Source organism: Aedes albopictus, chromosome 1, assembly GCF_035046485.1.
Source record: "Aedes albopictus strain Foshan chromosome 1, AalbF5, whole genome shotgun sequence".
Taxonomy (NCBI): Eukaryota; Metazoa; Arthropoda; class Insecta; order Diptera; family Culicidae; genus Aedes; species Aedes albopictus.
Window position 1 is genome coordinate 336,760,794 of NC_085136.1, and position 24,615 is coordinate 336,785,408.

The 24,615-nt window shown below is 39.9% G+C and overlaps 1 protein-coding gene across 1 annotated transcript; it reads left to right on the plus strand.

Annotated features, from left to right (window-relative positions):
- The first annotated feature begins 16,939 nt into the window (after positions 1–16,939).
- Positions 16,940–19,002, plus strand: LOC109406224 (lysosomal acid glucosylceramidase). Its single transcript, XM_019679278.3, has 3 exons — positions 16,940–17,225; positions 17,321–18,770; positions 18,833–19,002. The coding sequence occupies exons 1-3, from the start codon at positions 17,093–17,095 to the stop codon at positions 18,930–18,932; spliced, it is 1,683 nt and encodes a 560-aa protein (XP_019534823.3). The 5' UTR covers positions 16,940–17,092; the 3' UTR covers positions 18,933–19,002.
- The last annotated feature ends 5,613 nt before the right edge of the window (positions 19,003–24,615 follow it).

Sequence of the window (24,615 nt, forward strand, 5' to 3'; positions counted from 1 at the left end):
TCGAACCAGCAAAGGGCTGAAAGTCTCTTAAATAAAGACAAATCAATCAATCAATCAATCAATTGAATTTGAAGCCGCCATCTTGGATTTTAGATCGCCATCTTGGATATCCAAATTTGTCAACAGAGGCATAGATTCTGTAAGAGAGAGGCAGCATGTGCTGTCAAATGCATAACATATCTCCCATACTCTTTGCTCTTAGCATTTGTAGAGCAGTTGAAAAGCATTTTGATTGCTTTCCTTTCAAGCAATTGATGTGAAGAATTAACATTAAGTTAAAATTCACAAATACAAAAAAACTAAAAAAAAAATAAACCAATTGAAATGCTAATTAACCCGGGAGCGGTCGCGTCGTGTACTGAGTACACGCACCATGAAAAATGCACGCATGTGGTACACAGCGTGAGAGCGGCGTCGCTCCTACGTAGTCAAAGACGCGACTGCTCGAGGGTTAACAGCCGAAGGCTTTTGAATAGCACAGCAAATGCTGATTCAAGGCAGCTATGCATTCGAACTGCTTATGTAGGACAGCAAGCAGTTCAAATGCTCAATACGGCCTGCTGTACGGCTTATTCAAATTCTTAGTGGTGACCTGGGATGAACTCCTCCAGAAGTGTCACGAAACTACGACACTGGTAGGTTTATTGCTAACTAGCAGTCCCGGCAAACGTCGTCCTGCCTGCCTACTCTGTTTTTTGACATCCGGTTCCATGAAGAAATGTTCCTCAAAATTGAATTTCAGATTTTCCCGTTTTTCTTGCCTTCCCGGTCACTTTTCTAATTATTTTTTTTCGTACGAACACGTCGGAGCCCTGTCGGAATGCAACAATGAAAAAATCATGTTGATCTATTCATCTATTGACCCATTCCCGAGCCTATTCGTGACATACAAACACCATTCCCTTTTTATTTACATATATAGATTATGGTCTTCGCCATATTGAAGAATTAGCTGACGTAAATGGAAAAAAAGTTAATTTTGCTCAAATAAGCAATAAATTTTGATAGTTTGCCACCATTTCCATAACATGCCCACATGAATAAACTCTCATAGCTGAGATTTCATGTGATTCGAGATAGTTTTACTAAATCAACAAATTAATTTATTTCATTCCAAGATGATAATATTCACCATTTCCGAAGCGCATTAATTTTATGTTTCTGCATCCCCAATATTCACGGTAAATTTGAATGCGCATTAGCCTACCAACACAATAACTACTAAAATATTAATAAGAATGATCGCTTTCTACTTACGAATGATGTATCCTCCTGAATCTTACTTGCCATCGAAAAAGCCTCTCTGCATCTTGAGCTGTCAAAGTTTTTGTTGAAAAAAAAAAAAACAATAATCATCATAGCCTCTTTTCGAGAATGGATTTTTTTTCAGCTAGGTTTTAAAACAGTTTTATTGCTACTCTTAATGTGGTTTGCAAAACATCTCTGAGAGTGGTCCACTTAGTCGGAAGATGCTCTTAAAGAGGTTATCAAGAGGTTTTGATGTATAAATCAGTTTTATTGCAAGTTTTATAAAATTGGTCATGAAGATCTCGTATAGAGCCGAACAAAACTTAAAATGTTACTTGGGGTTTGGTATTACACCTGATGTTCCTTCAGGTATTCCTCCTGGAATTTCTTTAAAAATCCATCTATGGATTCTTAAAATATTCTTATATTTTTCCAGAAATTCTTTCTGTAACTCATTTAGAATTTTCCTCAGTTTTTTTTTAATTCCTTCTGAAATTCTAAAGATTTCTTCAATATACCTAGAATTACTTCAGAAATTTCTGCACAGCAGAAAAAAATATGGTAAAATCAAAAATATTTGAGGTAAATACAAACATTCTCTCAATTTGTTCAGGCCACAAAAATAAAAATGGTTTGAAATAAATCAAACGTCAAATTTGAACCAAATGCAATCCATGTTTGAAACAAACATGCAACTTTTATTCATTGTTGACAGGCTAAGAATAAAAAGAAGGTTAACCCTCTACTTCCCACGGTTGCTCTAAAGCACCATCGATTTTCGATGAACTCGTGACAAACGGAATTAAATGAATGTGATGCAATTGATTTTAGAATATGATAAACCCAACTGCCAACCACTTGTTTCAATAGTGGAACTATTGATAAACAATCAAAATACTATTGATTTACAATTAATTTTTTTTTTCGTTGATTTCGAAAAATTTGACCAGTTTGCAATAATTTTTGTTCAAGCGCTTTTTTCGGAAACGCTTTCTTGGCCTAGAAAAAGTCGTTCAATGTCGTGGGAAGGAAAGGGTTAAGAAATGAATGTAAAAAAAATGTTTTGCATGGCAGGTCTGTTTGATAGTGCCATCGTAAACAACTTGAGATTGTTCAGTCGCAGCAATCATTTGTTTTTGAAGGCATTTGTAGTGTTCAATAAGTTCTTCATTCTGATTCAAACCTTCGACTAATAAAGACGTTATATTGTTAGTATCAGTTTTACTTGCCCAGTTCAAATCCACACTTGCCTTCCAAGAGGTTATGGGCCCTCGGCTGTGAATCCGGAACAAGATCAAGGTTGTTGAATAATTGTTGAAGTAGACGAATCCAGGAGCGGTAGATCAAAATGGGCGATCGGATGGTTTGTTTCCCGAAGTTGAACGGCTCGAATTTCGACAACTGGAGTTTCAAAATGAAGTTGCTTCTCTGACCAAGGAAGGTTGCTGGAAGGTCGTCAATGAACCGAAGCCGAACCCTGCTCCTGCAAATCGGACCGAAAAAGACAAACAAGTCCTAGCGACAATTGGTTTAGCCGTGAAAGACAGTCAGCTCGTCCATATTAGAAAGGCCAAGACTGCAGCTGAAGCCTGGAAAAGTTTGGAGAATTTCCATGTGAAGCGGACTCTGAGTACCAAAGTCTCAATCATGCGTAGGATTTGTGCGTTGCGACTGGAGAATAAAAAGGTAAGCTAGTTGATGAGTGGAGCAAGCGGTGAAATCATGGAAGCATTGAAGACTCAGAAACGGCGCTTCAAACTGGTCCAAAGGTCATGAAATGTTTTTTCTGCAAGAAACCCGGTCATCAAAAGGTAGATTGTCAGAAATTCAAGTCCTGGAGAGAAACCCAGAAGAAGAAAGCTTTTTTTTGTGTCTGTATTAACGAGATTTTTAGCCCTAGGCTAGTTCATCTCGGGACCCACGTTTTACCTCCCTTCCGAAGGAAGAACCCACATTTTGTGAGTATGTCGGGAATGGGATTCGATCCCAGGTCCTCGGCGTGATAGTCAAGTGTTCTAACCATCACACCAGGTCCGCTCCACTAGAAGAAGAAAGCGAAAATTCCTAAGGAGAAAGCCAACAATGTGCATCAAGGCGACGATGACGAGCATTAGTGATTCTACGTTGAATATTCAGGTGCTCAAGATGAACGTTGGATCGTGGACTCAGGTGCTACGTGCCACATCGCAAACTACCGGAGTTTTTTTGATTCAATTGATGAAGGTGTACCGTCGTTGGGGGTGAGAATGGGTCAAAAAAGGATACTCAAAGATTGTTTGTTAAATAACAAATGCAATTGAAGTCGGAATAACTTTTTATTTGGTATGTATACCACAGAGAACAGACATTTAAGCTCGAACAAAAGTACATCGAAATCGTGTGTAAAGGATTTAAGTGTACCTCAACGCCACCAACGGAGACAGCCCCACTTATAAAGTCGGTTTGACCCCACGATGACAGTGTTATTCGTTAAAATACACTAGCCCACAAAGTGACACGAGCGCCAAACGACCAAAAACGACGAGCACTGGAAACAAAAATGACAACACAACAATGTAAGTGATGGCACGCTAGCGCCACGCAACGGGAGCATAACCACATACTCTGAAATGACCGTTATAAAGTTTTACACAAGGCAGAAAGCAAAAATAGACGTCTGTTCTCTGTGTGTATACTCTCCTATGTGGTAATGATAGTTTAGCAAGAAAGTATCACGTTATATGAATTGCTTACTAAACTACAAATGATTGAAAATTGACCCAATCTCACCCCTTAGAGGGGGTGAGAATGGGTCAAAGTATTCGAAATCACCTATCTAAGAATATAAGTTAATTTTATTGATCATATCTAGTACATCTACTTAAAACATAATGTTATCATGACGAATAAAAACTTAGGTAATTTTAAAAGATGATTAATCAACCTAAAAGCACAGAGAACAGACGTCTATCTTCGCTCTCTGCCTTGTGTAAAACATTGTAACGGTCATTTTAAAGTATGTGGTTATGCTCCCGTTGCGCGGCGCTAGCGTCCCATCACTTACATTGTTGTGTTGTCAAATTTGTTTCCAGTGCTCGCCGTTTTTGGCCGTTTGGCGCTCGTGTCGCTTTGTGGGCTAGTGTATTTTAACGATGAACACTGCCATCGTGGGGTCAAATCGACTTTATAAGTGGGGCAGTCTCCGTTGGTGGCGTTGAGGTACACTTAAATCCTTTACACACGATTTCGACATATTTTTGTTCGAGCTTAAATGTCTGTTCTCTGTGCTAAAAGGGCTAATAAAAACGAAAAAAAGATTGAAATTTGATAAAATAACGTTTGTATAATGTATCACCATTTTTAGCCATCTTAATCATCCTCATTAAGAGTTTCAATCTCCATGAGAGGAGGAGAGATTACAATGATGGATGAGCGCATTGAAAGATTGATTGTAAAAAAAACATGATAGTTTTGAGGATTGAGGTGCTGTTCAAACGCATGAGTGTATTGTTATAAATTATTTTAGGCACTAAACGTATTAATACACTCGTTTGACACTTCTCGACAAAAAAAGCGTGCTTTTATGAAGATACGGTGAGCATGGCACCACTCTAACGTCAAATGGGGACTTGATAACAAGTTGAATTTTTAGTTAAGGTTATGTGCACTCGATAACTTGCTTGACCCAATCTCACCCCCATTCTTAATATTGAGACATGGGGTCGAAAATATTAAGTTTTTAAGGACAAACGTCTTGAAATCCCGCTTCAACAGTGCATCAGAGCTTCAAACGCACAAATCTCAAGAAGCAAGCTTCAAACAGCAGTGCGTTTCATTATTCTGTTCTTGCTCACTTGTAATTAGCTTTAAATAAGAAGCTCAGGTGGCTGGTTTTGTTTACGAAGAGATTTGTGCTTTCGAAATCGTGAGTAGGTGCCAAAGTCGGCCATTTTGGCGGCCATGTTGGGATTCTAACAAGTCTGTCCTTAAATAAAAAGAGCAATGACAGCCCGCTTTTTTTATTACATCAACCAGGTAATACCTACAGCTAACCACTTATAAGAAAATTTATGGTTAGGTACTTGTATTAAACATTACGAAGGAGAAATTTTTTCAGAGTGATTTACTAGTAGTTTCATCATATAAGTTTAGCCACAAATTTGACAAAAAAACGATTATTGCAAAACATCTTATTCTGCATCATGACGTGTAAAAACATCTCCCCTTTGAAATAATATAAAGTTTTCAACATAAATTATCGATAGGTCTTGAGCTATTTCAAATTTTATGTTTCTCTGTTTTGACCCAATCTTACCCCCCAGACCCATTGTCACCCCCATCGACGGTACGCTCTAAAATTTGTAGGATTTTCAAGAGGAATCCCCAAAGTATTTGCAGGAGGAATCTCCGAAAGAAGTCATGGAGGTATTTCAAAAGGAAAACCTAAAGGATTCCCTGAAACAAATCCCGGAGGATTTCTTGTAGCAACTCCTTGAGGAAATCCTGGAGATATGCTTGATTATTGCCCTAAAGAAATTTTTGAAGGAACTCCCAGAAGAATCCCTGAAGGAACTCCTGTAGGAATTGCTAATGAAACTTCTAGAGAAATCTCTGGTGTAACTCCTGGAAAAAAAATCAAAAAATTTCCAAAAGAACTTCAGGAGCGATCCCTAAATAAAAAAAAACCTCTGGAAGAATCCGCAAAGGAACTTCTGGAGCAATCCCTGAAGGAACTCCTGGATGAGTCTTTGCAGGAACTCCTGGGCTAATCCATGAATGAACTTCTGTAGGAATCCCTGTTTTCTCGTTTGACGATCTGAATTGTCCTGGAAGTATCTTTGGATCCTTTTGCAAGAATCTCTGAAGGAAATTATGGAGATACCTTGGAGAAACTCCTGGAGAAATCCCTGAATTAATTCCAGGAGGAATCTCTGAAGAAAGATCTACACGTATTCCCGAAACTCCTGAAGGAATCTCTGAAATAACTCCTAGAATCATCCCCATAGGACCATCTGAAAGAATTCCTGAAGGAACTTCTGGAGGAATTTATGATGGATCTCCTGAAGGTATTCCTGAATCCTCTGGAAAGAATCTCTGAATGAAATTCCTGTAGAAATAGCTGAAGGTGCTCCTGTTGGAATAGCTGAGGGAACTTCTAAAGCAATCCCTGATGAAACACATGAAGGCATCTCTGAACTACCTGGAACTAATGGGCAGATTACTGATGGAGCTCCTGGAGAGAACCTTGAAGGAACTCCTGGAGCAATTCCTGAAAGATCTACTATACTGTAGGAATTTTCGAAGGAACCTCTAAATTAACCTCTGGAGGAACTTCTATAGGAATGCCTGAAGCAACTCCTAGAGAAATTCATAAAAAGAAAATCCCAAAAGAATCCCTAAAAATATCCATGAGGCATCCCGAAGGAATTACAGAAGGGATCCTTGCCTTAACAACAGCTTGATGCCTTATTTACTTTCAAGAGATTTTGAAAATGGCCTGAAAAAACCTTCAGGAGCGATCCCTAAAAAAAACTCCTGGAAGAATCCCTAAAGGAGCAGTCCTTCCAGAAGGAACTCCTGGGGAATCCCTGAATTCTCCTACAGGAACCTTGGATCCTCTTGTAAGAATCTTTGAAGGAAATCCTGAAGAGAATTCTGACCATTAAGCCGTAAAAATGGCATTAAGTCGGCTCTATAGTCTAATATAGAACCTCGATAACAGAGTAAATTAGTTCTATATCCTCTGATAGAGCTGCTCAAAAGCCACTTTGGGTGAATAATTCGGCTGATATACGGCCAACTTCAAAATATCGTACCAAGTCTCTGGAGCGAAAGTTGTCAAAAGTGAGACAAAGAAACAAGAAAAAAATATTTTGTTTATCTCCTGTTCTTTTATAACTTCTTTCGCTTCCATTGAAGTTGCTTTTTTGCTACTTAATTCAGATTCTAACTGTTGTCCTCCGGGTTCCTGATCGAAAGCCCAAGTCCGTTGAGTTTCCCATCTGCTCCACCAATGCAGCATGGGAACAGTGTGATCAAACTAGTATTTAAACCAGAAAAACAAAATAGTTTGGGCATTTCGACGGTTTAAAATGATACGGGAAGGTGATGATTTAGTGGTAAGTTTGGTGGTGACGAATATAGGAATTGCTGCAGGAGAAGCGGGAAACTTTGCAGAAGAAATGAGCTGGAGTTTGTCTTAGAACTGATAAACTATAAAAATCGTGTCTAGAATCACGCTTGGAATCAACACAATTGCTTGAAAAAAAGGAAATATCAAGAAAACAATACACTGAGGATACTGTTCGTATGTTTTTCATAGTTTACATCTTATGAATCAGTTATTTTTATTGTTTTCATCATTCCATAGTTCTTGTATGCTTTTCATACATTAAAGAGCGAAATCCATAAGACCTGTCGTATGAAAAATCTCATAAGAAGCATCGTATGAAAATCATAAGATGTGTTATGAAACACCATTGCTAAAAAACAACAAAACCTTTTATTGGCCTCCAACCACTTCCACTTCCGAAGCGTCGATGGGCGTATGAGTAAAGCACGTACTCGCTAACCTTGATGTTCCTGGTTCGATTCCAGGTTGCGATTTTTTGAAATTTGTGCATAATATTTCATAAACATATGTATGATAGTCATAAGACAAAGTTTCAGTTTTTATACGTTATCGATATGATTTTCATACGTGAGAGTTATGAAATTTATACAGTAACAGTATGACAATAATAGTTGGTGCTTTGAATCCAAAATCATAGTTCGTGACTATGATTTTCGCAAGAAATTCTTGTGGCAAAAAATCATAGTTGATTCGTATGATTTTCGGAGTTGCAGTATCCTCAGTGTAGCATTCCGAGCAGCATTCCAATAACAACAATGATCCCGTTCCGCTGATCCCTTTCGACATGGATGTTTAAAATGTATTGATCATGACCGACTTCAGTCTGTTTTGGTCGAAATCTATTTTGATTTATATAAATGTCATGAGCTTGGAAGCTCTGTGACAGTAGACTTTATATGTTGTAATGCTCAGAACAGTGCTTAGTGGTTACCTGGGTGGAGAAATCCCAGGACCTTCTGTAAGAATTCCTGAAGGAACTTCTGTAGGAATTCCTGAATTCTCTTAGAATCTCTGATGGAACTTCTAGAGGTATAGGTGAGAGTACTGCTGCTGGAATAGCCGAGGGAACTTGAAGGAATCCCTGATGAAACACACGGAGGCATTCATGAATCCTCCTGGTATGAATCGGCAGATTCCTAACGGAGCTCCTAGAGAGTAGACCTGTGCGCCGCCGCGCCACGCCGCCGCCGCCGACACTTTTTGTCTCACGCCGACGCCGACCGAGGTATCGGCGGCGCGCCATACGCCGCTGTTTGTCACGCCGCCGATTTTCATTTTTCACGCCGGTGATCAGTGCACGAACAAAATTAAGTTTACATAAAGTTGTGATAAAAAAAATCTCACGATCACTATCATAAAAGTTTGATTACAATATCTGATTTTCGAACTCTTAGAACACACATTCACATCTCGAGTAGTGTGCGGTAGTTCGGCAGCAGCAAAGTTTCGCGCGCTGGCTTTGCTAGATTTTTGCGATTTTTTTTCTCTCTTCTCTCTGCGGGGCTCCGACGACGGGACGATTGTGCGCGCGCCGTGGTTCGAGTCGGTTCCGAATTTTTCGCTTCCCTTCGGCGCTAGTTTCCAATACACTTTTAGTTGATAATAAATATTTTTTTTTCATTTTTTGCATTTACACAAAAGAGTGAAAAATGTTACTTCGGGTTCGCCGGTCGATAAAAAATCCGGGCGCCGACAAGTGAGTCGCGTTCAATGTAGTTCTGTGTGGAATAGACTAAAGGTTTCTGCTCCCTTGTGGAGTGGAGACGCGCGATAGAATTTTCTTTTTGGCTAGTTCTTGCGTCGAAAAGTGGTCGGTTGTTAACGGCGGTTTGTGTATATTGATCCATTGTCAAATCATATCACCAACCATAGGTGACTCCCGGACTGACAATGTACCTTACCCTACTAACAAAAAATTCCTTCCTGAGACAAACGTGGAGATGCAGCGAGTCGCGGTCTTTATAACATCGTTTGTCTTACTAACATTCCCTTCCATCTTCGATGACCGTAAGGACGTGGCCGGCGCCGTTATTGACCTTATTAAAGTTGAGAGCTCTCGACCTGTGTACATTGAGAATAGTAAGCTAGTCCCAAGCCCTATTCATTGGTTCCTTGTGCAATTTCGATTGCTCTGGTCAATCACGGAGTAGCAACTACGAATTGTGCGGTCATCTATGCTCATGCTCATGCTCATGCTCTTAGAACACACATTCACATCTCTCCAGAAGGATTCAGTGATGCTTCCAGGAGATCCTCCTAGGATTCCTCCAGAAAATTCCACAGGGATGCCTCCAGGATGATTTTTTAGAAGATCTCTCAGGAAGATCTCGACAGAAGTAACTTCAGAAATTCATTTAAAGAATTCGAAGATGCCTCCTAAAGATACATCAGAGATTCATCCAGAAAAAAGATCCTTCAGGGATTCTCATAGGAGGTCCTTCAGAAATTAGTCTGAGAGTTCCTTCATAGATTTCTTCAGAAGTTCCTTCAGGAGTTCCTATAGGAGTTTTTTTTTGGAAACTAGTCCAGGAGTTTCCTCAGAGATTCCTCCAGGAGATCCTTCAGAAATTCCTGGAATTTGTTCAAGAATCCCTCCTGAAATTTCTTCGGAGATTCCTCTTGGAAATACTTCGGGATGCCTAGAGATTTTTTTTACAGAGATTCTTTAAGGAGTTCTTTTAAGGATTGCGCTACAAGTTCTTTCGGTGATCTCTCAGGGATCTCCCTAATAGCTCCTGGAGGATTCAGGGATGCCTCCAGGTGTTTATTAGGAATTACTTCAGAAGTTCCCTAAGCTATTTCAACGGGAGTTCGTTCATGTATCCTTCCAGAAGTCCCTTTATAGATTCTTTTAGGAGGATTCATAAATGCCACCTGGAGATCCATCAAGATTCCCGTGAGAAGTTTTTTCATTAATTCCTGCAGGAGGTCTTTAGAAATTAGTCTAGGATTTCCTGTAGGGACTCCTTCTGAAGTACCTTTAGAAATACCAACAGAAGTTCTTTCCAGAAATTCCATCAGAGATTTCTCCAGAAGTTTCAGGGATTCTTGCAGATGTTTCTTCAGAGATCCCTCCTGAATTTCTTCAGGGATTCCTACAGAAGTTCCTTCAGAGAATCTTATACGAAGATCCAAGGATACCTCCAGGGGAATTCAGGGATTAACCCAGAAGTTTATTCAGGGATTCCTATATAAGAGTTCCTTCCAAGATTCCTTCAGAATTCCTTAGGGGATTTCACGAGAAGTTCCTTTAGGAATTCTTCCAGGGATCGCTCCTGGGATTCCTTCAGATTGTAGGTTGAGATTGAGATTTATCCAGGAACATTCACGAATGCCTCCAGGAGTTACATCAGAGATTTGTCCAGAAGCTCAATCAGCAATTCCTACAGGAGTTGCCTTAGGGAATCTTGTAGGAGTTTCTTCATCAATTCCCTTAGGATTATAACTAGGCATATCTCCAGGATATTCTTGAGGGATCTTTCATTGAGTTTCCACGAGAATTCTTCAAGGATTTTTTTTAAAGGTGTTCTTTAGAAAATAACTCCTGTAAATCCTTCCCCCTACCCGGAAACATCCGCTGGAAATCCTTTGGATATTCCTACCGGAATACTTTCGAGCATTCCCCTGGAATCCCTGCAAGGATTTCTCCTGCAATTTTTTCGGGGATTCCTCCTAGACTTCCTTCAGTGGTTCCTCTGGACTCAGAGCCGTAGCGTGCGGTTGACCAGGTTGGCCCCCGCCAAGGGCACCAGCCTCAGAGGGGCGCCTAAAGAAAATAAAGCTTAAAGGAGACAGGAGTATGCTATTGTTTTATTGAATGTTATCATGATTTCATCATTAACAATATCTGAGAATGATCATATGTTTTTACGTTCTCCCGTATTTTTCAAAAAGTCTGATTTCTCTAGATATTTTTTATGTTACCTGGGAATTAGTATATTCTTTTGTTTTGAGAAGCTATTTGCATTTTTTTTATTGAGCAAAACATAATCAATAAGCTTTCGGCAGTTTAGTGAAAGTTTCTCTCTGTAAATTCCAAAAACATTCACACTGGGAAAGGTCTTCACACAGAGAGTTGTGGTTACGTTTGTGGTCTTGAGGTTACGTTCGAGGATTTTCTTCGCATTTACTGGAAGTATTTCAAATGAAAAAAAAAAATCAGACGATGCTCTTTTAGTTCATACAACTGTTATTTAAAGTAAATGTTTGTTTGCGCTTAATCTCTTGCAAATCTTGCAGAATTTTTTTACGTCGTATTCACCCAAAAAAATACCATTGAGTTTTTTTTATTCCTATTCCTCCAAATAAAATTTTATATTCCAGAAATTACTTCATCAATTTTACCAAGCATTCCTTCAGAATTTTTTGCTTCAGAAAATCTTTCGAAAAATATTTCAAAAATTTTCTCAAGGGATTTCTTTGAACAATTCTTTACGAATTCCTCTAAAAAAATATCAGAAACTCATTCAGAGATCCTTTAAAAAATCAAATAAAAATAATTTTCTGCTGATTTTTCTTCTCTTGAAAATTTTCAAAGGAATTTCAAAATTCCCCCAGAAATTCTTCCAGGGAGGCTTTCAGACAGTTATCTAGGAGTTTATTCAGAAATTAGTCAAAGAATTTGTCCCGATATCTTTCCAAGAATTTTATTGAATAATCTTCCGCAATTTCTTCAGAGTTCCTTTAAGGATTAGGTACCTAGGAACTCTTCAATAGATTTTCTCAGTAATTCCGCCATTAGGTCCTATGGAAAACTTTGCAGAGATTTCATTAGAAATCCAAAGAATGCCTTCAGAAACTCTTCCAGGGATTTTTTTTTAGAAAATCTTCTACGGCTTTCTCTAGAAATTCGGCTTTTCGAAGTTTTCTTCTGGAAGTCATCTCCTCTCCTCTTCTTGGCGTAACGTCCTCACTGGGACAAAGCCTGCTTCTCAGCTTAGTGTTCTATGAGCACTTCCACAGTTATTAACTGAGAACTTCCTCTGCCAATGACCATTTTGCATGTGTATATCCGTGTGGCAGGCACGAAGATACTCTATGCCCAAGGAAGTCAAGGAAATTTCCTTTACGAAAAGATCCTGGACCGACCGGGAATCGAACCCGTCACCCTCAGCATGGTCATGCTGAATACCCGTGCGTTTACCGCCTCGGCTATATAGGCCCTGGAAGTCATCTATAGATTTCTTTAAAAACAAGAAATCTATCACATCGCTTAGAAACTCTTCCGTTTCGAAATTGTTCCATGCTTACTAAGGATTGCTCCATATACAGGTTGCTAGAATTTCGAGAAAAGGTTTCTTCGTGAAGTTCCTTATAAACTCTTCCAGAAAACCGTAAATTTGGAATTCATCCAGACAATTCTCCAGATATTCCGTTAGATAATCTGCCTTTGATTCCATCCAAAATGTCTCTTATGGTTTCTTTTGAAAGCCTTCCATGGATTCCTTCGAAACTTTTTCTAGGGATTTTTTCATTATTCCTTTTAAGGATTTTTTTTTCTACTTCTCCAAAAAATAATCAGGGATGCCTTTAAAAATTCTTCCAAATTCTTCCAGTTGTTCTTAACAAATTCTTACAGGCATTTCTTCATAAACTGCTCCACGAATTCCTGCAAGAGTATCTCCATGAATTCCATTAGAAATTCATGCTGAAATTTCCCCAGGATTTTCATCTAGTAATCCTCTGGATATTTTTGTTGAAATTCCTTTAGAGATTCTTGCAAAATTTAATCCAACGATTTCCGCAGGAATTCTTCCAGATAACAAAAACATCTGTAGAGATTCCTTCAAGAATTCCTCCATGCCCATGGTTTATCCAATGATTACTGAAAATTTTCTTACAGATCTTCTGAGAAATATTCTGATTTAACTTCAGAAGAAACCTTTGGTATTTTTTTTTAAAAGAGTCAGGTAAAACCAATTTTACTAAAAGCCGAAAATTGGTAAAGTAGTTCGTTTGAGGATTCCAAAAACCTGTGAAACTCAATTGAGTATAAAACAAACAAAAATTTTAAAAATACTGTAATATTTCTTGTAGAAAATGGTGCATAATTTCTTTATATTATGATTCTGAAATATTATTTCTAATTATTGAGCTGATCTTAGTGAGATTCTTAAAATGCAAAATATGTTTGTACTCAATGTTGCAATGGATCTTCTTCGCGAGCATTCATTTAAGCATCTTCGCGATCCAAAATTCGCTGCTGTTCATTTTCTATTTTCGCATCGTGAATACAATTCAAGCAACGCGCATGAAGAAACGAACAAATAAATCAATACGACCACATTGAAAAGCATTCAAGCAAACGAAGCAAACGCAATTCGTCGTGGCATTCATCCCACCACGAGCGTGCTGCCTGCGATGGTTCTGTTCGGTACGAACTTTGACAACAATTACCGTGCAGACTGAAACTGCGGACAATTGAAACTTATTTTAAGTTTGGCACAGCTCTCCATTCCCGATAAAAAGATTATAAGAGAATTCAAACACAACACCACTATTGTTTTATATGCAATGGCATCAGCTGGCGTGAAAAAAATGCATATTTTGCCCCAGTAACCCATTTGTGAAAAACAATTGTTTGAATCATTCAGCAGTCTAAAGCTCTATTCAGGACGGTAGTTTGTTTTCATTTGGGTTCGTCTTGACCAAGTCGGCGGTGGAGTGTCATACTGCAAAATGATCTCTTGTGCACTGTAATGCAGGCCCATAAAATAACTTTTGCATTGCGGCATCTCAGCGCTTCGCTGTGGATCAATCAAACTATGCCTGCATTAAACCGGGGAAGGTTTATTGACGGTGCCGCCGCGTCGACGCCTGATCGCAATGAATGTTTTTCTTGCTCTTCACGAAGAGCAGCCAATGCGAATCGCACTGCTCTTCATTTCGAACGATCCATGGATCGGGAATGAAGTACCTTAGGACGATCGGGCTTTCGGTTCATTCTCTGACGACGAACAAAGCACCGAATGAAGAAATGTGTTGTTCATTGCATATCATGGCAACAAGGGGTTTCCAACAAGTTTTTTAGTGACAAGTAATCAATGATTACTTTCGATTTCTCTGAGTAATCATGGTAATCACAAGTAATCATGGTAATCAGAAGTAATCATGGTAATCAGAAGTAATCATTAGTAATCCGAGGTAATTAATGGTAATCAGATGTAATCAATGATAATCCATGGTAATCAAAAGTAATCAAGGTAATCACAAGTAATCATGGTAATCAGAAGCAATCATGGTAATCAGAAGTAATCATTAGTAATCCGAGGTAATCAATGGTAATCAGATGTAATCAATGATAATCCATGGTAATCAAAAGTAATTAAGGTAATCACAAGTAATCATGGTAATCAGAGTAATCACAAGTAATCACGAGTAATCACGGGTAATCATATGGTAATCACATGTAATCATGAGTAATCAACAGTTATCTAGGTAATCAAAAAATAATCATGGGAATCAGAGTAATCACAAGTAATCACGAGTAATCACGGGTAATCAATTGTAATCATATGGTAATCACAGGTTATCATGAGTAATCAACAGTAATCTAGGTAATCAAAAAATAATCATGGTAATCAGAGTAATCACAAGTAATCACGAGTAATCACGAGTAATCACGGGTAATCAATTGTAATCATATAGTAATCACAGGTAATCATGAGTAATCAACAGTAATCTAGGTAATCAAAAAATAATCATGGTAATCAGAGTAATCACAAGTAATCACGAGTAATCACGGGTAATCAATTGTAATCATATGGTAATCACAGGTAATCATGAGTAATCAACAGTAATCTAGGTAATCAAAAAATAATCATAGTAATCATGGTAATCAGTGAGTAATCAGAGTAATTTTTTCGGTAGTGACAAGTAATCAATTTGGTTGGAAACCCCTTGCATGTCAATGCCGAGTAAACATTCATCGTGCTTCGCCAGTTCGATCGCTGCTCAGCAACACTGTTTGTACTTATACTTGCATAAGAGCATGAGATTTCGGATAATTTTTGGATGACTCCAATTGAAATTCCTACAGAAACTACACGAATGAAAAATACTATAAGAACATAAAAACAAAATCGAAGGGAATATGTTTCTTCGAAACATCTAAATATAACTTTTGGAGAAAATTTGAATAAAAAGAAAAGCTACACATTTAAGCAAATTAACAATGTCTAACTGTCGTGGGGCGCCAACCTGGACGCTTGCCAAGGGCGCCATGGGACCACGCTACGGCTCTGTTTCCTTCGAGGGTTCCACCTGGCCTTTTTCCTGGAATTCTTTCGGGGATTCCTCTTGGAACTCCCATGGGGATTCCTCCTGAAAATCCTTCCAAGCGGAATATGCTTCGGAAATCCCTCCCAGATTTTCTGCAGGCACTCCTCCTGGGATTTCTGCAGGGATTTCTCCTGTAATTTCTTCGGGAATTTCTCCTGGAATTCCTTCAGGAATTCTTCCAGGGATTCCTTTGGGTATTCCTGCTGGACTTCCTTCAGGAATTTCTCCTGGGCTTCCCTCGGGGACGCCTCCTGAAATTCCTTCAGGGATTCCTCCTGGATTTCATTCGAAGATTCCTCCTTAAAGCTCTTCGGGGATTCCTCCTAGAGTTCCTTCGAGGATTTTTCCTGGAATTCTTTCGGGAATTCCTCCGGAACTTTCTTCGAGGATTCCTTCTAAAATTTCTTCGAGGATTCGTCCTAATATTCCGTCGGGGATCCCTCCTGAAATGTCTACGAGAATTTCTCTTCGAATTTCTTCGGAGATTCTTCCGGTTTCCTCCCTTGGAACTCTTGCGGGAACCTCCTAGAAATATATCAGGGGTTTCTCATGGAATTCCTATGAGGGTTCCTACGGGAATTCCACCTGGCAATCTGTACGCTATAACTTTTTTTCACAAGTGTCGGATCACTTTACGGTCTTCGGCAAAGTTTTTCGGCATATCCTAGGCTATACTTCAACGTCATTAATTAGATCGTTATAAACGAAAAATTTCAATTTATGAGAAAAATGAAAAAAAGCACGTTTTTCCATACTAAATTCCATACAAATTACAATCGCAATGCGGAATACGGGGATGCAACCAATCGCTCCCCAGTTTTGCACAGTTGTTTTGGACGCTAAAAGGAATCGAAAAAGCCTCGTTACAAAAAAATCGACTTTGTTGACCCAGTCTACTGTATAGGTTTTTTTTGGTATCGACGTTCCTAGATGTCGCTACAAAAAGCTTCAAGTGCGCAAACTTGAAATAAAACACGTGCATCAAGTACGTAAACAATAAATCTGCATCAACATCGCAATGTATGTCAGTTGACGATGTGTATTTTCAAGCTCGGATCTCACTATCAGTTATAGCATAGCATAGCATAGCATAGCATGAATACTTGCACAAATCTTGGATGGAGTTGCAAAGTTGAATATATCCATTGACATAGGATCTCACTATCAGTTATAGCGTGCACTTATGGCTCGCACTCTCCATCCATACCGCTCATCAACGCATTCCATCGTTATCACTATACACAACAAACTTCTCTCCTTACATTCTCTCAGTCGCACCTCCACCATGTCCACGGACCTCGGTCTCAGTAGTACGCGCTTCTTTCGATCAGCAATAGTTCAACCGTCGGACAAGTGCGCAATCCAGTCCACTTTGTGCCACTGTCGCGCGAATATCACTTCCAAGTCTCTCTATTGAATTACAGTCATTGCTGGACACATGATCGTCCAAAAATGCCTCCCACTTCACCCACCAAAACAACTGCATCGACCTTGAACTTGGTCGGCGCCTTGCAGGGCCTACTGCGGCTGGCGCTGTTTTCGACGATCACAAGCGTGGTGATCGGCAGCGGTTACTTCGATCGAGGTAGGTGTGTTGTGATGTAAGAGCGGCACTCTTCGGGCAACCGAGAGGTCAATTTGTTTGGGTTTTGTTTGTTGATTTGTGCGTCTCGTTTGCAGTGGCCGGGCTACCATGTGCGTTACGTCAGTACCCGACCGGTTCGGTGTGCGTGTGCAATGTGACCTACTGCGATACGTTGGAGTTCGAGGATCCGAGTCAGCCGGGGGAGTTCGTGCTGGTTACGAGCAGCAAAAATGGCACCAGGTTCGGGCAGTCCCGCGGAAGATTTGTCCGGGCGGATAATGTGACGTTTTTGCCAGAGGTGGGCCTGTTGCCTAGGCTACGGGTGGCGAGGAGTACGCGACCGGTCAGCATTGAAGTTAATCGAGAGAAGAAGTTTCAAAAAATTGTTGGGTTTGGAGGAGCGTTTACAGGGGCCGTGTCGTACAATTTGGGGCTGTTGAAGCCAGAATTGAGGAAGAGCATGTATCGTTCGTATTACTCGAAGAAGGTCGGGATCGGGTATAATATGATGAGGATTCCTATCGGAGGCTGCGATTTTGACTTGAAACCTTGGGCGTATAATGAGTCGCCGATGGATGATAAGGCGTTGGGAAATTTCACCGAGCTGGACATTCGGGATGTGGTGAAGATCGAGCAGATCAAGGAGTTGATGGAGGTTACGGATAACAAGGATATCAAGTTTATGGGTGCGGCATGGAGTCCTCCACGGTGGATGAAATCCAACGGCGATTGGAGTGGGTCCAGTCGGCTGAAGCCGGAATACTACCAGACGTGGGCAGATTATCACATCAAGTATTTGAAGCTGATGAAGGATGCTGGGATGAACTACTGGGCGATATCTACAGGAAACGAACCGATGAATGCCGTGATTGGATTTCTGTTCATTCGGTTCATGAGCCTAGGTTGGGTGGCGACAAACCAAGGAAAATGGGTTGCCAAGAATTTGGGACCGGCGTTACGAAATTCAGAGTTCAAGGACGTCAAACTATTTGCGGGAGATGATCAGCGATACACATTCCCGTGGTGGTTTTCACAGATGGACCAGGGACATCCGGATGCTACAAAATACGTAGATGGGTTAGCCGTGCATTGGTACTGGGATGGAGTGACACCTCCTTCACTATTGGATCAAGCAGCCCATCTATATCCGGACAAACTGATCTTCAACACAGAGGCGTCCCTGGGTGATAAGCCTTTCCAAACGCATGGACCTATCCTCGGATCATGGGATCGTGCAGAGTCCTACATAACTTACATTATGCAAGATCTGCAACATAGCGTGCACGGATGGATAGATTGGAATTTACTACTAAACGAGATTGGTGGTCCAAACTACGCCAACAACTATGTGGAGACTGCAGTCGTTATCAACGGAACTACAGGTAACGAGGTGTACAAACAACCGATATTCTATGGTTTAGGTCATTTCTCGCGATTCATCACGGAAGGATCCGTCCGGATAGAAGTAACCAGCGACGATTCAGGAATGATCGTAGTAGGCTTTCAGCGACCTGATAATAAAACAGTTCTAGTTTTTTACAACAAGTAAGTTTTAATCTAGTAGGCATGTAGCAACCTAGATAAGCCTAGCCTTGTTTCTATTTTAGAAAATCCAGCCCGTGCGAGTTAACGATCCGCGATCCGGAGCGAGGCCTGACTCAACTGCAGATCCCGGCCAAGTCGGTGCATTCCATTCTCTACGCTTAATTGAAATTAGTTTAGTCACACGACGAAATTTGTAATGTAAAGACAATATAAGACCAAAAATAAGCCCTAACTCGGAACTATCTGTCAGAATTTAGACCCCGATGACGACCCTAACCTAAAGCAACAAATGAGCCGTGCAGCACTTCATTCCACTGGAGATAATCCCAGCACATAAACAAAGATTTGGCACGTTCGGCGGGGATCCGCCTCATCCGGGTGCATTTTCTCGATTTAAAACAACATCCATTTTACCTTATGCCAAGCAAGCCAAGCCGGTCGCGTAGCAACGCTGCGCCTGTGACGGTGGCGGCGGCGTGCTTGTCACAAGAAGACAAGAAACTGTCACGGTCTATTTCCGTGCGATATGCTTGTTTTGGCCTCTCCCCATATTCCTCTTCGTTCCACGCGTCTCGTTTTTTCGGAACATCTCAACCCCGACCCGATGCACTTTCACGCTAACGCCGCTCAGCACTAAAGTGCATAATTTCCAGACTACACCAAAAATGTGTAACCCTTGCACATTTACAAAATCAGCTCCAATGTCCGCAAAATCGTTAAATTCGCAAAAAATTTTGTACGCCAATCTAGCTAGGTTTACTAGTGACCTTGGAAAACAAAAAAAAAATCAACATTTCGCATCTAGAAGAGTGTACGAGCTGTTTTTTGAGAATGTGTAACTGTAACACATTTTTGTGTGGTCTGGAAATTATGCACTTATGAGTAGGTCTTACACATTTTAGTGCTGAGCAGTTTTAGCGTGTTTGGACCATTCAGTTTCCAGAGTACATTTCCGCTGCTATGGTAACAACGACATTTCCTCTGTGCCTCCTGTGATCACACACTGAAACGAACCCGTTGATGCGTTGTTGGAATGCATTTTGACATCTGACCAGGTGCAATGTCTGATGCCTCTTCAAATCTATGGAGAGTTATGCGTGGATAGAAACACTTCAGCGACAATGTGCGAGCATTCTCGAGTGCGCGGGGATAACGAGTTTATAATAGCCGCATCAGTCACTCGAGATTTGATGCAGTGAAAGACCTCACTCTCTCGAACCTCGTCAAGAGGACGACGGCATTCGATAAATTATGTCAGTGTATAAAATCCGCTCGATTATGATCCGGTCGATCCTCTCAATTTGTTTGCGCCTCATCGCAGCGCTGATGCACCACCCAAGATTTTCCAAACAAATACGGCAGCGAGCGACGCAATCCGCGCTAAAGAGCAAGAAAAAACTCAGAACGCGACGGCCAGCCGTACACAATAAAGATATCATTTCGGAAAATTTATCGTTTTTGATGAGTGTATTTTGAATGTAATTGAGAAGGATTAGTATAGTGTGTGATGCCCGACCGAAGAGTAGGCCGGCATTCTGGCCTACTACCTCTAGGATGGTTGGTGAGGAACACGGTGAGATGAGTCGTCGGATCTTTCTCTGCTCCTACTAATGGAATATGTATAGTAGGCTATGGGTAATCTGGGTAATGGGTAGGTGGATTGGAACAGTTTGATGCGCGTCGCGGCGACGAAGATGTCACGTCGGGGGGATCTGCTTGTTTTTGCCTTCAGACGCGCGCAATCGTCATATTTTACGACGGCTCACTCAGTCACTCGTTTCTTTTTTACACATCGGTATCGTATCTAGGCTAGCTAGGCTGAAGAAGTGGGGGTTCTTCAGAGTTTGTATATTTATGACATGGATTTCGGAAAGAGTGTTTTCGATTTTTTATTAACGGAATCTCTCCGCCGAGGATTTAGTAATAACGGTAGTTAAATCTACGGAATTTATAATATTGCGTGTCTCCGGTCGCCGGATGCCGAGTCCAAATTGATTATCCAAGGTGCAGCGAGATAATCTTATTGAAGAATGAACGTATTATAACACTGTTGAGTTGAGATTTAAGAGTCCAATTAATGGCTAAGAAGTTGAAAAACAAGTTATTCAAGAAGTTCCAAAGCTTAGTCTAGTCGCTGAACCCGAAACGCATCAACAACTCCTGAATACACGTTGACTGAGTTGAACTTCACTGAGCGAAAATGTCCCTTTTATTCTGCTGGAAGTAAGTTTAGCAAGAACATCAGCAGCAGTGCGAAAACAGAGTAGGCGTGGAAAAGGGTTTTTATATTGGATGTTTTTTTCTAATCAGATGTCATTTCTGTTGAAGCATGTGCATTGTAGTAACCTTGCAATTAAGAATACTGAAGTTATTAATCATAGTAGCCATTATATATGTTTGTCAGAAATAAATTCATTCCTTCCATTACCGTTAACCAGCACTGCAACATATTTTTGCTGGTAATCAGCAAACTTTGCTGATTTTTGGCGTGCTGGAAGCATTTCAAAAAAATTGGTGTGTAGTTACACGCATTTCCTTTATTCTAAGAGGTTGTGGACCCAGTAAGAGCTAGGTGAAGAACCCGAGAGTAACAATACGAAATGGATTCGAAGCTCGGTATAGAAAAGCTGACAAACGAGAACTACCCCCAGTGCACAGTGGTTCCATTTGTTCAGGGAAGCGGTCATAAATCATTTTCTTCGTTTTTTGAAGAGAAGAATAATTTTTAATGACCTGAAATAGCATGTTATGACCAAAAAAGGATATTCCACTACGTTTTTATGAACATCACTTGAAAAAAAAATATAGCTTTGGACATTTTTATTTATGATAATGAAATTATCATTAAAAAAGCTTTATTTTGCACAGAAATCAGTAATCAAATATTTTCAACTATTATGAAGAGTTGGTCGAACTATATCAGTTTCTGATAAGTATAACAAGTTAGAACATGTATCACATGACAGTACCATAATAGATTCTTGTGAATAGTATCCGTATTAGCATTAAAATTGTAATTTTATTAGTAGGTTTTATTTCCGCTGTAATAAAACAATATATGAAACTGGAGACTTATCCTTAGAAATTAGTTTTCATAGTTGAAAAACCGAAAAATCATCTCATCACAAATCGAATTAGAATGTATAACTACAGTGTCAAATTACCAATAGTAATAATTTTTACACAATAGTGCAATAGTGCAATTACATAGTAAATTACTTCTTCAATTGCAAAATTTTAAACAAATATTCGGGATTATTTCACATTACGTACGTAAAAGGAAATTTTAAAACTATAAATACAATGATTCACACCGTTATATATCATAGGATTCGTGGGCCTGCGTTCTGAAAAAGATTAAAGTATTTCCAGTCGTTATTGTTTCTAGCAATTGTTTTGGAAATGCTATGTAGTAATGAAGTACGTGGAATTTCAATCAAAGATAGCTCTAACTCAATAAACGAAATATATACAAATATCGCTCTACATTGCTAAATATTCGACAAAGTGCCTGCTATAGTATCAAAGAAATCAAACCGAATACTGAGATTTAACGTAAATAAATTGATCAAATGTTTAGATTTGGGAAGAGATTATGAAGAATTATGTCCAGTAAATATTAAACAAAGAACATATTTACTCCTTCTTCTCCCAGTACCACAGTTTACTGGTACTAAGGATTTTGAGGAAATTTTGTCAATGGTAGCAGTAAATGCAAAATTGCTTATCAAATTAAACAATTACAAAGGGAAGTTTTGACGATGCCAAATGAAAATGGTTGTTATGCAATTACTCAAACCTCAAGCCATATCTCCAGAACTGTATTTTTTATAATTAAAAAAAAAAACACTTACAATGTTTGTTTTCAAATCAAATATCCCTCAAGTATTGTAAGAAGCATTGAAGAATCTCCTGTAAAAAATTCATTAATTTTGGTACGCATTTCAGGCAGTTACAGAAGGACAAGTATATATATGTAATATTGTAGTTATTTAAAACATATTTTTATAAAAAAGAACGGGTAACTTCCAATACATCCTGCAAACTTATATGCAGATATTTGCAGCTACAACCTTCACAGATTGATTCTCCTACTCAAATCTGATCATGTGATGGCTAACGATTGATTAAATGTGATTAAGAACATGTTTGAAATGTTACATGAATTTTTATTATGTATATATTCTATAGGTAAAATTATGTGCCTATTACTCACAGCTCCATTGGTCCAAAAACATCCATTTCCACTTTTTTGGTGCTTTGAATTTGAAAGATAAACCTTTATTGTGATTTTCTGCGTTGAAAAACATTAGAAAATCTACCTGGTTTTGTTATATGTAGACGTGGTGTACAACTCTAAATTCATGTAATTTTTCGACAAATTTTGAGAATGTCAAATTGCATTACAGTACCCACGCTCTCAAGCAAAATATGCAACAGAAACATACTTAAAAATGGGTTTTCTGCATTCTTGGGAACATTATTGATTTATAAAATATACAAACTCATGAATAAGAAAATCAAATTTGAAATTTGCTACGGGCGGAAACCGGATATGAAGCATTTGCGTGTTTTTGGATCTGATGCGTAAGTGCATGTCCCGAAGCCACTCCGGAAGAAGCTGAGTCCTGTTTCGCAGAAAATGACGTTCGTTGGATATTCGATGGAACATTAGGCGTGGAGGTTCCTGGACATGAAATCGCTGAAGCTGGTTGTAAGCCGAGATGCGGACTTCATGGAGCTCAAATCGGGAGGACATCAGGCCAATCAAGACATCGCGAGAAGACTGGAAGTTTGGGAGTATGATCTGGATGAACAGAAACAAGAACCGGTTCCTGTTGAGGAAGATCCTGTGGCAGATGTCGTAGATCAGGATGAAAGAGACACTGATGACAATCTTCAAGAGGAGTTTGAATCTGCTGCCGAGTCGTCGTTTGAAGACCAGGGACCAAAGGAATTCCTCCATATCGATATCAAGAAATCTCCGGCGCGGTCGTTGATAATTTGCAAGGTGAGCCTCGAACGTACACGGAAGCTGTCAGCTGTCAGTAGGTCGCTGCGATGCAGGAAGAATTGGACTCTCTGGCGGAGAATCGAACAGTTTGCAGATTGAGACGAAGCTTGTAAGGCCTCAAGCAAGCTGGTTGTGTTTGGAATAAAACGCTGGATGAAGTACTTCGGAGAATGGCATTCGTTGCATCTACGGCTGATCCATGTTTGTACAAGAGGATTACGAAGAAGAGGCACACGTTCATCGCAGTTTATGTAGACGACATGGTAATCGTGTGTAGCAGCGAAACCGAATTTCAAGAAATCATGGCTATCTTGGAGAAGAAGTTCAAAATGCCGCTGCTCGGAAATCTGAAATTGTTCCTGGGAATGCATGTCGAATTCAACATGGTGAGTCAGAAGGAGTATATTTCCAAGCTTGCGGAGAAATTCGGCCTTCAAAATGCCAAGCCGTCAGCAATCCCCATGGACCCAGGATATATTCAACGAAAGGAGGAGGATTCTGAAGCACTACCCACGAATGACGAGTACCAAAGCCTAAATGGAGCACTATTGTACGTATCTGTGATGCTATCGCTACATCAATCCTTGAGAGAAAAGTGAGCAGACTTTCATATGCTGATTGGACAGAAGCCAAAAGAGTGTTACGCTATTTGATGACCACCCGGGACCTGCGGTTGCATCTGGGCGCTAGCAAGGATTACCTGAAGTGTTTCGCGGACGCGGACTGGGCAGGCGATGTCAGCGACAGGAAATCCAACTCAGGATATCTTGTATATTTCGGTGGAGGATTGATTTCATGGGCCGCTGTGTAGCGTTATCATCAACCAAAGTT